Consider the following 16,608-nt stretch of genomic DNA (forward strand, 5'->3'; position numbering starts at 1 on the left):
AAAAAAAAAGATGTGGTACATATATACAATGGAAAATTACTCAGCAACCAAAAAAGAGAAACACATGTCTTTTGCAACAACTTGGATGGAGCTGGAAAAGATCATGCTTAGTGAGATAAACCAGAAAGAGAAAGAAAATTACTGGATGGTTTCACTCATAGCAGGAGTATAATGGACCAGGTGAGAAAATAACAAGAATAATGAACAGCCATATACCAGAGACACTTTGTGGGGGTGGAGTGGGGAATGGGATCAAAAACAGGGTGGGGTGGGGAGGGAAGTGCACAGGATTATGGTGATGGCACACGGGTGACTTGGTGATAGGAAACACACAGAGATTACAACTGAGATGGTAAAAAAAATGTATAAAATGATGTAAAAATAAACTGTAAAAAAAAAAAAGATTTATTTATCTATGTATACAGAAATGGTGTACAGGCCAGAGGTGCAAGGGTGGCAAGAGGACTGACCAGAGACAGAGTGGGAAGCAGAACAGGCAGACTGACAGACTACACTGCTGAGGGGAACTGCAGGCAGGACAGGAGAGAATCGCTACACCATGTAGGTCACCTCCCTAGCCAGAAACAGAATGCATTCTGAAATGGCTGCTGTGTATTAACCTACTGCACCACCAGGGAGGGCCCCCAGCAGTCTATTTTATATCAAACATTAGTTTTTCATACTCACTGTTGAAAATCCAGGCTCACTTAGGAATACAGAAAAAAATAGAAGCAATCCTAAATTCCTTATATGCAATTTTAAAACTCTGGAAGAAATGACAGTTTCTCTCGTTTCAAAAAAGCCCTCTCTATTTGTATATTTGTAGAGTTTTTTACCACGAAGTAGAAACAAAAACAATAAAGATGGTAAACTGGGGAATTTGGCTAGGATTCAGTGTAGGGCATTCCCCATAAATCACACTCTAGACCCAACACAAAATAGTTAGTGAAGGAGACTATAGATTACTAATATTCCACAGGAAAGCAACTGATTATAAGTCATACATTTCCCCCAAAAGGAGATTAGTATTATTGGATAGATTATTTGGGAGTTGAGGAATACTATTTTCATTCATTTATATGGAAAAAGTTTAGTGTACCCCCCCACACACACACACAAAATACAAATTAATACCAAATGGAAAGATTCTACTTTCAGAATAGTGGAGGGAAATATAACATGGCCTGATTTCACTATCATTGCCAACAACTGATTCCTTGTATTTAGCTAACCAACCACTAAGCTGCCAAATCAATCATCTTTCATAACCTCCATCACCTTCACCATCTAAGAACACTTACCAATGTAGATTACTTTCTTTTCATACACAACTTTCCTTGACTAATTTGTTAATACAAACTCTTGATCTTCCTCTTAATACCCTGCTTGTTTCCATCTCTAGCTCTTCTTTGTCTCTAAGTAATCTGTATAACTCTGGCTTTTGCAGTCTTTCCTCTTTCTATATTCATTAGGCAATATAATCACTTACCAGAGCATCAACCAAATAAATGCCAAGAAATGCTGCCACTATCACAAAGTGCATTATGGAAAATTAAGAATATTATCAAGTCCTTATAAATTCATTAACTGTTAATGACATCACTATCATGCTAGGACACCAACCCTCATTCAACACCTCATTCCTCTGACCCACTCTCCTTTGCATTCCACAAACACCAGTAGCCAAATACCAACAAAATCTTGAAACTACCTTTATTCTCAATGATCCCTGCCACTATACAAATCTAGGGATTTTATTTCACCCTAGATAATTTATAAGAACTTCTGATATAACCTTCTAACTCCAGAATCTTGTAATTTTACTCTATATACTATCCATCTCTAATATAAAATATTGTCAAATTAATATCTCAAGTGAACTTCCACTTCTACCATCTTAAAGTCCTCTCTCATTTTTTCTGCCTCTACTCCTTTTACTAGAAAAAAATAAAATACTTTTACAACTTAGAACCCTTCCAATCTGGTTATAACTACTCTTGTCCCTTTAATAAAGTTCTCTTTTGAAATTAAACAGCTCTGCATTTTCCAATTGTTCCCAACATATCCTATACCAATTGCTTTGATCATACCATTCTACCCGGAATTCTTGATTTCTCCCCACTTCTATCTAATTAAAACATATCCAATCTTTAAACGTCTACCTGAATGCTCCCTTGATGTTCTTCCTGATTCTCCTAACTAGAGATACTTTATTCTCTTATAATGTTGAAAATATTAAATCTCTATTTCATATGCTATGTGTATATCCCTCTTTGCATTTCATCATACACTCAAAAATCCTATTTTACATAATCTTGATATCATCAAGACATGTGAGAAATGAAAGAAAAAGGAATTAAATGACTATTCATTTGGTATTATGTAAATATAAAAGAACTTCCTGTTTTTCAAGAGTAACTCTCATTAAGTATATCACCTCTACACATAAAATGTTTAAACAATATTATAAGACACTATAGGAAAAAAACTAAAGTGCCCTTGCCTCAATCATTAAATAATATTTACATTGGCTATTTGTTGAATAAATGTGTATTAAATGAACAAACAGCCCTTCAAGTGGAACCAGTGATCAATTAATCCTAGAAGAAAGTTCTGATCATGTCAATCAATCATAAGTCATTCAGCTCACTCCATACCACCTGAGGAAAAAAAGCTAATTTTATCACTGACATACTTTTCCCTCTTTGCTCAATGAGTTGTATAAATTCCTCAGAGCCTCTTCCAGAACCAAGTGATTGAGCAATTCCAACCACAGTGGCTTTCCTTCATTTATCTGCCTAATGTGTCTCAAAATTTTGCATAACGAATATACTCTGTAAGATTGTGTGATATATATGCATATACATTTGTATGCACCCATGCACCATCTCTACACATCCTTGAATGCTCATAATATATAACCTAATATGCTGGTAATACTTAACCTACCCTGCATAACTATTTTTAATGTGTGGTGTGTGTGTGTATCGACCTATAAAAGGACAAGTTGGTTACTCCCATGCTTTGGCAATTATGAAGTGATATGTCTATTTTGGGGGAGGGAGTACCTATATTAGATTCATCTTTAGCACTCCTAGTACTTAAATAAAAAACTTCCACTATATACATATTAGTATGGCAAAAGCGAATACAGTGACAATAATAAATGCTAGCAGAAATGTGGAACTACAAACAAGAACTCTCATTGTAGTAGGAAAATGGCTAAGTCACTTTAGAAGATAGAATGATAGTTTCTTACAAAACAAATTATACTTTTACCATACACATACAATCCAGTAGTCACACTCATGAATGTTTACCCAAAGCAGCTGAAAACTATGTCCACATAAAAGGCTACACACAGTTGTTTAGGGCAGCTTTGTACATACTTGCCAAAACATGTAAGCAAGCAATGTGTCCTTATATAAGTGGATAAATAAATGGGTATATCCAGACAGTAGGATATTATTCTGTACTAGAAAGAAATGAAGTTGCAAGTCCCAAAAGACATGAAACAACCTTAAGTGCATATTATTAAATGAAAGCCAGTACAAAAAGGTGATATATTGTTTAAATTCAACTAAAACACAATACAGAAAATGCAAAACTATAGAGATAATAAAAAGATCAGTAGTGGCCCTCCCTGGTGGAGCAGCGGGTGAAAACACTGCACTGAGAAGCTAAAGCCACTTCAGCATGAGTTCAATCCCCAGCCCTGGAGGAGACCCACATGGCGCGGCAGACCTCTCCTGACCCACCCACTGCTCCCCTCAGCAGTGTACTTCATTGATCTGCCTGTTCTGCTCCCCACTCTGTCTGGTGAATCCTCTCATTGCCCCTGCATCTCTGGCCTGTACCCCAATTCTGTATGAGTAAATAAATAAATCTTTAAAAAAAGAAAAAGATCAGTAGTTGCCAAATGTTAGGTAGAAAGGTAAATTTAAAAAGCACAGAAGATGTTTAGGGTTATGAAATAATTCTATACAATACAAAAGAGTGGATGTATGCAAAATAAAATGCATAAAATCAAGAGTAAACTCTAATTAAACTAAGGATGTTAGCCCATAAGGGTACATTAATTTAGGTTCATCAATTTTAACAAATTTATCACTTTGGAGGAGGATATTGACAGTGGGAGGGTCTCTGCATGTTTGGGGCAGGGGGTATGGAAACTCTATACTTTCCACTTAGTTCTGCTATGAATATAAAAACTACTCTAAAAAAAATAAAGTTTATTTTTAAAAAGAGGGTTAGGGGAATGACTTCCCATCTAGAAAGTGCTCAAGAAAAAATTTCTGTCACAAAAGGAAAAAATAAATAAGCCAATGTTCAAATTCATAAGTATCTTTTTAATTACTGATTACCAATTAATACTAATTAAAACCATTTTTATAATTACAGAATTGAACTATACAGAATGACAAAGTAAGATACAAAACTAACAGAACAAATAATATTGGTTTTTATGGCATAAATCTACTGAAAAATAAAGGTAATAAAAGTGATATCCTATGTTGAATTCTACTAGGATGTTTATAGCATATTAAGGGAAAAAAATCAGTTTTTAAGCAAGTTAAACATTATACTATTGATTTAAACTGTCCATGAAGTAGAACCCAGAGATAGGTAAAGTTAAATTCTTTTTTTTTTTAGATTTATTTGTTCACACAGAACTGGGGTACAGGCCAGAGATGTGGAGGGTAAGAGGATTCACCAGAGACAGAGCACGGAGCAGAACAGGCAGATCAACGAAGTACACTACTGAGGTGAGCAGCAGGCGGGTCAGGAGAGGTCTGCCACGCCATGTGGTCACCTCGGGGGCAAGTGGGAATCGAACTCATGCGCAAGTGGCTTTAGCTTCTCAGTGCTGTGCTTTAACCCCCTGCGCCACCAGGGAGGGCCCAGGTAAAGTTAAATTCTAAGGAAAATGTTTACATACAATTTCCTGATGCTTATAAAAAAAATGATGAATTCCTATGAAAGCAAAATATATTACTATTTTAATTTAGAAAGCTGTAATAACAATAAATCTGTAGTGACAATATAACAGATGCAAATTATAATCATAAACAATAGACATCTCTTCCTTTAAGAAGTAAGGACCCAACAGAGTGGATTACTATTTTTAAAACTTTTCAGATAAAACAAGTTTCACTCATGCCACATTGAATCAGGTTAGCATAATAGCCTTGAAGAAAAAGGAATAAAAGATAATTTTTTATAACAATCATTTGGCCCTTTATCTGATTATTGACTTAGCTCAGATGCTGACCTGCCTGTAGTCAAGTTTTAAAAGCCAACAAAAACCTATTGTATTTCCTGAAAGATTTAATGTTATTTAAGTACAATTTTGAAGTCTTTTTGACATCCAGAATTTATAATTAAAGCCCTTAGGACTTTCTCACCCTTTTAAAATAAGCATACACTGAACCAAAAGAATAATCTGTTTATTATGAAATTCAGAACAAACCTTTGAGATAATCCCTGGGGTCAAAAGGAACAAGAATTTTTATGTTTAGTGTTATAACCACAAAAAAAAGAGCCTACTGTTAGAGCTATAAGAAAGTTTGTCTTCATGTGTGCCCCTTCTACTATTAATTGTATGCCAAATTCAAAGTTGTAATATCTTTAAATATTGTATTTGTGAGATTAAAAGGATTCTTCATGAACTATGCAACAAAATTATCAAAAATCAATTAATAAACCCTCACACACTAACTCCCTACCAACCCTACAACACCCATTCCTTCAGCAGGACACTACTACCTGCAGGGTAGGATCTCTAAGATCCTTAGAAATATGATCCCCATCTACTTTTCTTCAAATTTTCCACTATTCTATCATAAGCACCCCCATGAGTCTAGATGTAGACCACTGACACCTCTCTCAGACTACCAAGCACTTTCGTGGATTCATTCAGAAAAACCTAGGCTCAAAAAATGGCCCCATAATTTACTAACAATGTGTTGTTCTTGGGCATAATACTTCAGCTTTCTGTACCTCTTCTCCATATACAAAATAGGGATACAAAATACTCATTTCTCCCAGAACTGTGAAAATTATTAAGTGATCTAAGTACATCTCCATGTGGCACTCAGTAAGTGCCCAGTAAATTAATGGTTTATACTTTTGGTTAATACAGATGTTATCTAACAAATCTAACTAATCATCTATAAAAGCACAATTGAATACAAAGCATACAGCTTTTAAAACAAGATTTTTATAGGAGGCTTTATTTAATACCATGATAATCAGAACAATGACACATTACTGAGTGGTAGGGTTACACCCTAACAAGCTTTTAAAAAAGGCTAAAACTAGTCTTTCCCTCATTTAATACTCTCTACTCAACAAAATAAAACAATAAAAAATATTGCCCATTCCCTAGTTTTTAATCTTGATGAATACTTCACAACTGCACATGATCAAGAAATTTTAATTCACCTTTGCCTTTCTTCGTACCTCATTTCCTCTATTAAATTAGTCATTTGAATATTTTTTCTCTGAAACATCACCTTTATCTATTCACTTGATACTACCAACTCCAGCTCTTATTACTTCTCAAATTGTTGTGATGTCCCCTTGAGAGGTGTATCAGGACCCTCCCTGTGCTTTAACAAAGGTTAAAGGACAGCACTGAGAAGCTAAAGCCATTTCAGCATGAGTTTGATCCCTGCCCAAGAGGTGATCCACATGGCAAGGCAAACCTCTGGTGACACTCCCACTGCTCTCCTCAGCAGTGTACTTTGTCAATCTGCCTGTCATGCTCCCCACTCTGTCTCTGGTGAATCCTCTCACCACCCCTGTACCTCTGACCTGTACCCCAGCTCTGTATGCATAAATAAATAAACCTTTAACAAAAAAAAGGTTTATCAGCCTCCAGTATCTCCCACCAATATTCTAAATCACTATACCATACACTATCCTGCTGACTATTGGTTGTAGAATAAAATTTTACCGTGACAGCCTAATTTACAAAGCCCTTAAAAACTCAAATCCATTTTGTTTTTCACGACAATTATTTCCCAAGTTCTACCTACATATAATAGATTATTTTGTTCATTCCTCAACATACTATAATTACCCTGGTATCTCTGTGACTTTGTCTTTTACTATAAATATTCTTCTACCTGATAAACTCCGATTTAAGATCAAATTCAAATATAACCTCTTATCTGAACTTTACCAACTACCTCTATTTCTCAATGTTGAATTGTTTAGTTTTCTGCATTACTCTAACACTTTATAAATAGATGACACTACTACTTTGATATTATATCTCCACCCTTAGAGACTGAACTTATTAAAGGTAAAGATCATATATCCCAGTAAGTAAAGAGGTTCACATAGAACATTAACTATTTGTTGAATTGAACTGACTCAGAGAAAACTATGTCCATGAGCCTAAGTTGCAAACATCTTCAATATTTTCAAACTCAATAGAACTGTTATTCATCCAACACGATCAGAATTATTAGTTGATTATTTAGAAAAGTATGTTAAAGGAAAGAAAGAAACACATATACAGACTTTAACATAAAACAAATACAGTAAGTATACATACAGTCATTCTCTAACTTAATGACATCTAGCCAAGGTTCTAGTCTTATAATTAAGTTGTGCTTCTATCTTACAGAAAACACGTCTATTGTATATATCATTCAATTTTTATTTTTTCAAAATGGCCCAAGAACCTGAGAAGTAACATCCTAGTAGAGTTTGGCAACTTTTTCTTACCTTAAAAATTTACAATTTAAATTATGCAATTACAATAACAATTACAACTAGCATAAGAAATTTTGGTTATCAACCCTACAACCAACTCTAGGTATATTACTGAACTGTTGAGAGAAGCACAGGGGTGTATTTTAGGATATTGTCTAATAAAAAGGATTCATCATGTATTCAGGCACCAGTCAATAAATACATTTTAAGGAAACTCTGGGAAATATAAGTTACTCCAATAAGTCAATTAAATGGAGAGTGGTTAAAAGACTTTCAACACATTATAAATGAAGACAGTTCTTCATGAATATACCTAATCTAATAGCACAATCACTCCCAAATAAAATGCTCTGAGTCACAGATTTCTTTATTTGGTAAAAAAGACATCACATATTGTACATCCCTAAGTTTCTGACTTGTTCTTACCTGTCAAGTCTAATTCCCACTTCCTTCCAGTTTTACCTGCGGTCAACAGGTTATTCATATCTTCAAATTCATCTAACAGCAGAATGTATACATTGATATTTTTAATCATCATTCAACTAATATGTTGTTCCAGAATCAAGATCCCCTCTTCTCTTCCTTCTTTGTCCATAAGTTCCTTTCACTTATCTTGCCTGCCTGTTTAGACTAATGACAATGTAGCCAGCTTGCTATGTGACATCTAAAACTCCTTTCCCTTCATTATCTGATCAGACATTCACTGCCTTTAGAATACATGTTACATTGGGTTTTTTCCTGCTTGCTATCCAACTGCTTTTTGTACACTTAATGTCTATATGTAACTAGATTTCTGCATGTTTGCCCAGTTCTTGTAGACTTCTTTTTGATTTATCTTCTTAATCTACATCCTAACTTTTCTACTTTATCTTGGCACTCCCAATTCTACCATTTTTTCAGCTAAAATCCACAGGTACTCAAGGTTGCCAAGATGTACAAAGTGTAATGAATACAATAAAAAACAACAGCTCCAAGATCCTAAAAGATCCCCAAAACGCCTAAAGTATATTCTGCACATGCTGTTTGTATGACATAATAAATGAAATTACATAATTTTAAATATTTGAAAAAATAGTTAAAATAAAAAGATTTTCTAAGCTTTTCTCAGTTAATAAAAAAAGTTAAAGGAATTAGAACACTCCATTTCAGACCCTCCCTGGTGGCACAACAGGTTAAAACACAGCACTATGAAGCTAGCCGTAGCCCTGACCAGGGAGCTGACCCACATGGCACAGCAGACTTCTCCTGTCTCGCCTGCTGCTCCCCTCGGCAGTGTACTTTGTTGATAGACCTGTTCTGCTCCACACTCTGTCTCTGCCCCTGCACATCTGACCTGTACGCATAAATAAATAAATCTTAAAAATAAAATAGTCCATTCCTCAGAGATTTGAATTTTCTACAATTTTTCACACAAAAAAACACTGAAAATGGTCAAATTTATTATAAGCATATTTTCAATAAAAAATAAAATGCATATAACTTGTTTACCAGGTTGAAGAGAAAAGTAAAAACGATGATTGCTTAAATTATCTTAGTCACATTCTAATTTTCAGTCTATAATTGTATCATTTCCAAAGCTGTATTAAGTAGTATTAGTAATGACAACATTAAGAAACAACATTAATGTTTTTAATTGTTATATTGTTATTCCGCAACCTGCAGACTTTTCAAAAATATTTATTTATTTTGATGTAGGAACTGGGGTGTAGGCCCCAGATACAGGATGTGAGAAGATTCACCAGAGACAGAATGGAGAGCAGAACAGACAGATCTACTGAAATACACTGCTGAGGGAAGCAGTGGGGGAGACAGGAGAGGTCTGCTGGGCCATGTGGCCAGAGACTGCTGCAGTGGCTAGCAATAGCTTGAAAGCACTGAGACTTTAACCCCTGCACCACAAGGAAGGCCCTCACAACCGCCAGACTTTTCAACATCTTTAAAGTCTATTTATGTAAACAGAAATACTTTCCTTTGACAAAAAAAAAAAGCATCTTTTTGACAAATGACATCAGAAAGACAAGGTACTTAGATTACTTTAAGTAAACCTCTACTTCCAGAATAATATTGAATAGTAGAATGGTCAACTCAACAGTCAACTGCTTCACAGTATTTTCAAACTACTGTGTGAACAGAAGCATAAATAACAATAAACAACATATGAGTATTAGTCCCCACAGATACAGTGAATGGAAATCTTTTAAATAATCTCCATATATTTTCCTTTAGTTCACTCTAACACATCATTAACATACAGATGCTATACAAAGATATAGCCTCCCTTCCCATTTATAAAGTGATACTACCTTTATTCATATTTTTACTAAAACAAAGTGCTTATTAATCATATCCTTTATTGAAGTATGCCTTCAATTTAACAAACATGACTCAAATACAACAGAAACTGATTATTAATCAATTATCACAAAAAAACTTGTTAGAAGTTTTTAAGTGAGATTTGTCCTAGGAATTTGAAAGATAAAGCACAAAAAAGTATAAACATTAAAAGCATACCTATTTCTTCCACTTCTTCCAAGAAATCATTGTATTCTCTTAGACTAGGAAAGTCTTCTTCTCTTTTATTATATCTTTAAGAAAAGACAAAAATCAACATATACATATCACCTGCTTCCAATATTATCTAATTGGTTTGTTCTTATCTATTTCATACAGGACATACACAAAAGGATTTTTCATTATATTAAAAAGTGTTTAGTTGACAGCTGGTTTGCAATGTCAAGAATGTTGTTCTTAAATTCTTATGACAACAGCAGAATACAAACAGGAGAGAATATAAGATTTAAGGGAAAGAAAAAGAAATTAGGATACTGAGGAAGTTTAAATAATATCTACTACTGAAAATTATGACATTGCTTGCTTATTAGAAGTAGAATAACTAATTTCCAGAAAGCTAAATGAGACCATCCTATTTTTTTTTTTAAACAACAGTTGGAATCTAAAGAATGCTAAGATCAGGAACATCAGCAAATACAACATCAGCAAATACAGTAATGTCCTTGTGAAGAATTAAAAATCCATAGGGGGCCCTCCCTGGTGGCGCAGCGGGTTAAAGCACAGCACTGGAAAGCTAAAGCCACCTCCACATGAATTCGATTCCCGCCTGCCCCAGAGGTGACCACATGGCATGGCAGACCCCTCCTGACCCGCCTGCTGCTCCCCTCAGCAGTGTACCTCGTTGATCTGCCTGTTCTGCTCCCCACTCTGTCTCTGGTGAAGACTCTCGCCGCCCCTGAGCCTCTGGCCTGTACCCCAGTTCTGTATGCACAAATAAATAAATCTTTTTAAAAAAAAATCCATAGGGGCTAGTGATAAAAGATAATCTGACACTACCTCCCAAAGCCATACAAAAAATAGAAAAGCAGATTGGGGCACTCATAAAATAAAACTAAGAGGTAACTAGAAACACACTTCTAAAACAATGATGAACAAAATAAATTCTTCAAGAATTAATTAATTCTTCAAGAATAAATGTACCACCAAAAATAACAACAGTTGGAGCATCACTGAGAAAAAAGAAAAGAATATATTAACAAGTCAGACATGAAAGAAACATTAAGGCACTATTAAGAAAGCAACCAAAAACAAGTATAGAGGTAACATTTATACTATATAATCTAGAGAAGAGTAAAACTGTAGCCCTCACAAGTTTGAGATCAAACTATCCAAAAGAGCACAAAAATAGTCCATCAGCAGAACAGTCAAACAAAAGTCAAATAAAAAGAGTGTATAAGACAAAGGAAATGTACCTAAATAAAGCATGTAGGGAAGGCATAAAAATTTTTAAAAACAGACAAAATTTTTTAAAATTAAATAATAAAATGGCAAAAAGCACTTATATCTCACTAACTACCTTAAATGTAAATGCTCTAAATTCACTAATTTAAAGTATAGAGTGACTAAGTAGGTTTTAAAACAAAGTGCAACTTCCTGATATTTACTAGAGCTTAACACTAAAGGATGATCACACACTGATGGACTGAAAGGCAATCCTACAAGCAAATGGCAATCAAAAAAGTCAGGAACAACCATACTCATCATTTTTTTAAAAAATCTATTTGCGGGCCCTCCCTGGTGGCGCAGCGGGTTAAAGCACAGCACTGGGAATCTGAAGCCACTTCCGCATGAGTTCGACTCCCGCCTGCCGCCTGCCTGGGAAGAGACCACATGGTGAGCCAGACCTCTCCTGACCCGCCCGCTGCTTCCCTCAGCAGTGTACTTGGTACTCTGCCTGTTCTCCTCCCCACTCTGTCTCTGGTGAAGCCTCTCACCGCCCCTGAGCCTCTGGCCTGTACCCCAGTTCTGTATGAATAAGTGGATCTAAAAAAAAATTTAAAAAAAAATCTATTTGCCACTGAAAAAGGGAGTAAGGAATATATAGATATTCTATATGATTAAGGGCCTAACATAACAAGAAGAAATAACACTTATAAATATATATCTACTAAATGATGGAGCACCAATTATTAGTAATCATTAATAGAACTAAAGAGAAATATTGATAATACCACACCAATGCAAGGAGACTTTAATACACCACTTACAATTATAGACTGGTTAACAGAGAGAAAATAAATAAGGACACAACAACCTTAAATAAATAGCTAAACCAAGCAGGCATAACAGACATCTACAGAACACTCCATCCAAAAAAACATCCAAAAAAACAAATGCACAGGGAACACTCTCATGAAGAGATCACACTCATGAAGAGATCACATGTTGGCACACAAATCAACTATCAATAAAACTAAGAAGTATGAAATGACACCAAGTACTCCTTCTGATTATAATACCATAAAAAAAAACTGGTAAAACCTTAAATACATAGCATGCTGTTTAATAGTCACTGATTTGAAGAGGAAATTAAAGCAGAAATCAAAAAAAGAAAATAGAACACAAGTTGTCAGAATTTACGGGACACAGCAAAAGTAATACAGGTCCACATTTAGGAAGTAGGAATAATTCCAAATAAGTGACTTAATATCACACCTAAGGCAATTTGAGAAGGTGGAAGAAACTCCAAAATTAGTAGAAAGAAGCAAAGAGTAAAAGTAAGAGCAAAAGTAAATAAAAAAGAAACCAAAACCAATACAAAAGATCATAAATCAATAAACGTCTACTAGACTAACAAATAAGACAGAAAACATTTTTTAACAGAATTAGAAATAAAAGGTGAGAAATTACCACTGCTGGCACATAAATACAAAGGGACATAAGAAATTACTATAATAAACAATATATCAACAATGTGATGTCTTAAAAGAAATAGACAAATTTCTAAAACACTACAGTTTAGCAAGACTTAACCAGAAGAAACAGAAGAGCTAAATAAAATGATCACAATCATGGAAATTGAGATAGTAATCAAAATTCTCTCTAAAAACAAAAGCACAGAGCCAGATAGCTTTAATAACCTTCAAATTTCAGCTTAAGCATTATTGCTCTGTCATCACCTGATTTCACTGACTCATACCAACAGTCAGTTACTAACTTCACAGCATTTTTAACAGTTGATGACAACATACTTTGTTTTGTTTGCCTATTTTATGCTACTATACTGTAATTTTTGTGATGATAAGAATCATAGTTAGTTCTCATTTTCACCTAGTGAATAGTTATATATAATACCGTGTTTGTAAACAGATATTCAACATAAGTGAATTAAATTAAAAAATAGCAAAAAAAAAAAAAGTGAGATCATCATCAAAAGGATCTGCTCCTCTCAAAGTTAGATAATATTAGTGGTTTTCTAAAAACTGGATAAATTTTGTTGTGCAAATACATTGATAAATTTATACTTACTCAGTTGTCAAACAACATATTTCTATATTATATCAATTGCTGAATTAAATTGATTGTTCTGTTTGTCAAATGAATCATTCAAGTAACAATACTTACATCTTCAGCACTTTTTTCCGAATCTCAACCTCCTTATCAACAGTGGGATCTTCAAAGAGCTGTACCCTGAAGTTGCTTTTTCTGAGAGGAGTGCCACACTCAGGACAATTTCCAGCTCCTCTCACAAACAGTAATTCCACACAACTTTCACACCTATAAGGAGAAAAACACAAAATAAATTAATATTCAAGTCTGTAACAAGTCTGTATATAGTTTGCCACTTTTGATTGTTTTGATGGGGTGGTATTTTCTGTTTTGTTTTGTTTTTTGTTTTTGTTTTGAAAGGGTGATTAGTCATTACTAGTCACAACCGTACAAAAAATCTTTTTGGGGGAAAAAAAGTTCCTCTTCATTTGGAGCCTGTTTTTCAAACGGAGGTACCCAAGGGATATCCATTTAAAAATTTACAAGTTAAAATAAATTGGAGAGTAGGCAAATTCAAAGAGGGCAAAATAGAAAGTTAAGGAGATACACGAAAGAGTAGTTTATAGTAACTTCCATTCTCAAGCCACTCTCTGTCAGGAGCCTATAATTTAGAGAGCCCTACAGACCACAATTACTAAAATGGACTTTTTTCCCCCCTCTTCCTTTTTAGCCTTCAAACTTTTTCAAAGTTCGGTAAGCAACAGGGAAAATGAAAATGATAAGGAGAGGTATTAACTGAACAAAGTCCACAAGTAAGTGGCTAAAGAATGGAGGACACCCTAGTATACAAGGAGAAAGAAAGAAAATCACCACAGCTTCTGCCCTGTGAAATCCTAGAATGAGTGGCTACTTACTTATTATCAGTTGAAACTGGCTGCCCAAATTCTACCTACTATAAGACAGGTTTCCCAGGTAACTGCATCCCCTTTTTCCTCTCTTCATGAGTAATGCAATTTTGGAAAGAGTCTAAAACTTCCTTGAAATTTTAAATTGCATAAACAAGGAACTAGAGAGATTAACCTCTCTGTACCAGATTCCCAGGGACTTCACAGGATCAGTTCTCATACTGTCTTAAATGGGTCCAGGTCCTAGCCAATTATAATTAATTAATTTATTTATTTATTTATTTATTTATTTATTTATTTATTTATTTATTATTACGAAAGTTTATTTTTACATCATTTTGTACATTTTTTTTTCCATCTCAATTGTAATCCTCACGGGTTTCCCATCACCAAGTCACCTGTGTACCATCACCATAATCCCGTGCATTTCCCTCCCAACCCCCCACCCCCGTTTTTGATTCCATTCCCCACTCTACCCCCACAAAATGTCTCTGGTATATGGTTGTTCACTATTTTTGTTATTTTCTCGCCTGGTCCATTATACTCCTGCTATGAGTGAAACCATCCTGTATTTTTCTTTCTCTTTCTGGCTTATCTCACTAAGCATGATCTTTTCCAGCTCCATCCAAGTTGCTGCAAAAGACATGTGTTTCTCTTTTTTGGTTGCTGAGTAATATTCCATTGTATATATGTACCACATCTTTTTAATCCAGTCATCTACTTTTGGGCATTTGGGCTGCTTCCATGTTTTTCCAATTGTAAATAAAGTAGCAATACACATGGGGGTGCAGGTATCTTTTTCAATCAGTGTTTTTGTGTCTTTTGGGTAGATACCTAGGAGTGGGATTGCCTAGCCAATTATTTCTGCCCTGCCAACAGTTTCATCTTACTAATCAAGACTAGCAGGTTGAAAGGTTATCTAGAAGAAAGCAGCTCCTTTAAAAATTTTCAGGGTCTTGGCCCTCCCTGGTGGCACAGTGGGTTAAAGCACAGCACTGAGAAGCTAAAGCCACTTCCACATGAGTTCGATTCCTGCCTGCCCCGGAGGTGACCACATGGCGTGGCAGACCTCTCCTGACCGCCCGCTGCTCCCCTCAGCAGTGTACTTCGTCGATCTGCCTGTTCTGCTCCCCACTCTGTCTCTGGTGAAGCCTCTCACCACCCCTGAGCCTCTGGCCTGTACCCCAGTTCTGTATGCACAAATAAATAAATCTTAAAAAAAAAAAAATTCAGGGTCTTGAAATATATACTACTGGAAACTTAAAATGCTTAGACTAGTCAGGCTATACAAGGACATAACTTAACTCATAACTTAAATATTCTAAAGTATTTAAACGAGGTTGGGGGCAGATAAAAAAATATTTGAGCGATTTCAGGTTATAATCTTGTCCGACTCCAGATGTTAGAATCATACCAGTTCCAATCATTCAGTGTATGAGCAACTGTTTGCTTCTAAGAGTGCTAGGAACATTTTCAAACAGACTATAACATTCTGAAGAATTTGGGAAAATTTGCTTTAAAAACCACATATCCTCAGTTACTACCCATTCGCAAAGATAGTTTTTTCAAGATTTATTTATTTATGCATACAGAAGTGGGGTACAGGCCAGAGGTTCACATGTGGTGAGAGGATTTACCAGAGACAGAGTGGGGAGCAGAACAGGCCGACTGACACGACTGACGAAGAACACTGCTGAGGGGAGCAGCAGGAGGGTCAGGAGAGGTCTGCCACGCCATGTGGGTCACCTCCAGGGTGGGGACTGAACTCATGGTTAAGTGGCTTTAGCTTCTTAGTGCTGTGCTTTAAGCCGCTGTGCCACCAGGAGGGCCCTCAAAGATACTTTTATAGTTTTCTTTTGTTTCCAAAAATCAAAATGTATTCACAAGTCTTTTCTCTCTGAACAACTTATTTCAAGATTTTATTTTCTTCTAACAAGTTTAACTGCTTACACCTCTTTGCCAAGATTTTTAATCAACTTGTTTTAATTTTTCAAGGAGAATTTCAATTATAAAATAGGATAGCTAACTAAGAAAAAGATCAACAATGACAAACTGTATTTATGACTTTCTTTGAATGATCTAGGTATGCTTTGTTTTCCTCTCTTTAAAAAATCCTGCATTTAGGCCCTCCCTGGTGGTGCAGCGGGTTAAAGCACAGCACTGAGAATCTGAAGCCACTTCCGCATGAGTTCGATTC

The 16,608-nt window shown here is 35.3% G+C and overlaps 1 protein-coding gene across 1 annotated transcript in view; it reads right to left on the minus strand.

Annotated features, from left to right (window-relative positions):
• Positions 1-16,608, minus strand: part of MNAT1 (MNAT CDK-activating kinase assembly factor 1) — a 142,630-nt gene that overhangs the window by 92,233 nt on the left and 33,789 nt on the right. Inside the window, exons 2-3 of the mRNA XM_004681810.1 lie at positions 13,642-13,794; positions 10,237-10,310 (exon numbers count right to left, since the gene is read on the minus strand). Coding sequence (XP_004681867.1) covers positions 10,237-10,310; positions 13,642-13,794 — 227 coding nt within the window. The remainder of the gene's footprint in view (positions 1-10,236; positions 10,311-13,641; positions 13,795-16,608) is intronic.

The sequence above is a fragment of the Condylura cristata genome, unplaced genomic scaffold, assembly GCF_000260355.1.
Source record: "Condylura cristata isolate star-nosed mole 26May11 unplaced genomic scaffold, ConCri1.0 scaffold00013, whole genome shotgun sequence".
Lineage (NCBI taxonomy): Eukaryota > Metazoa > Chordata > Mammalia > Eulipotyphla > Talpidae > Condylura > Condylura cristata.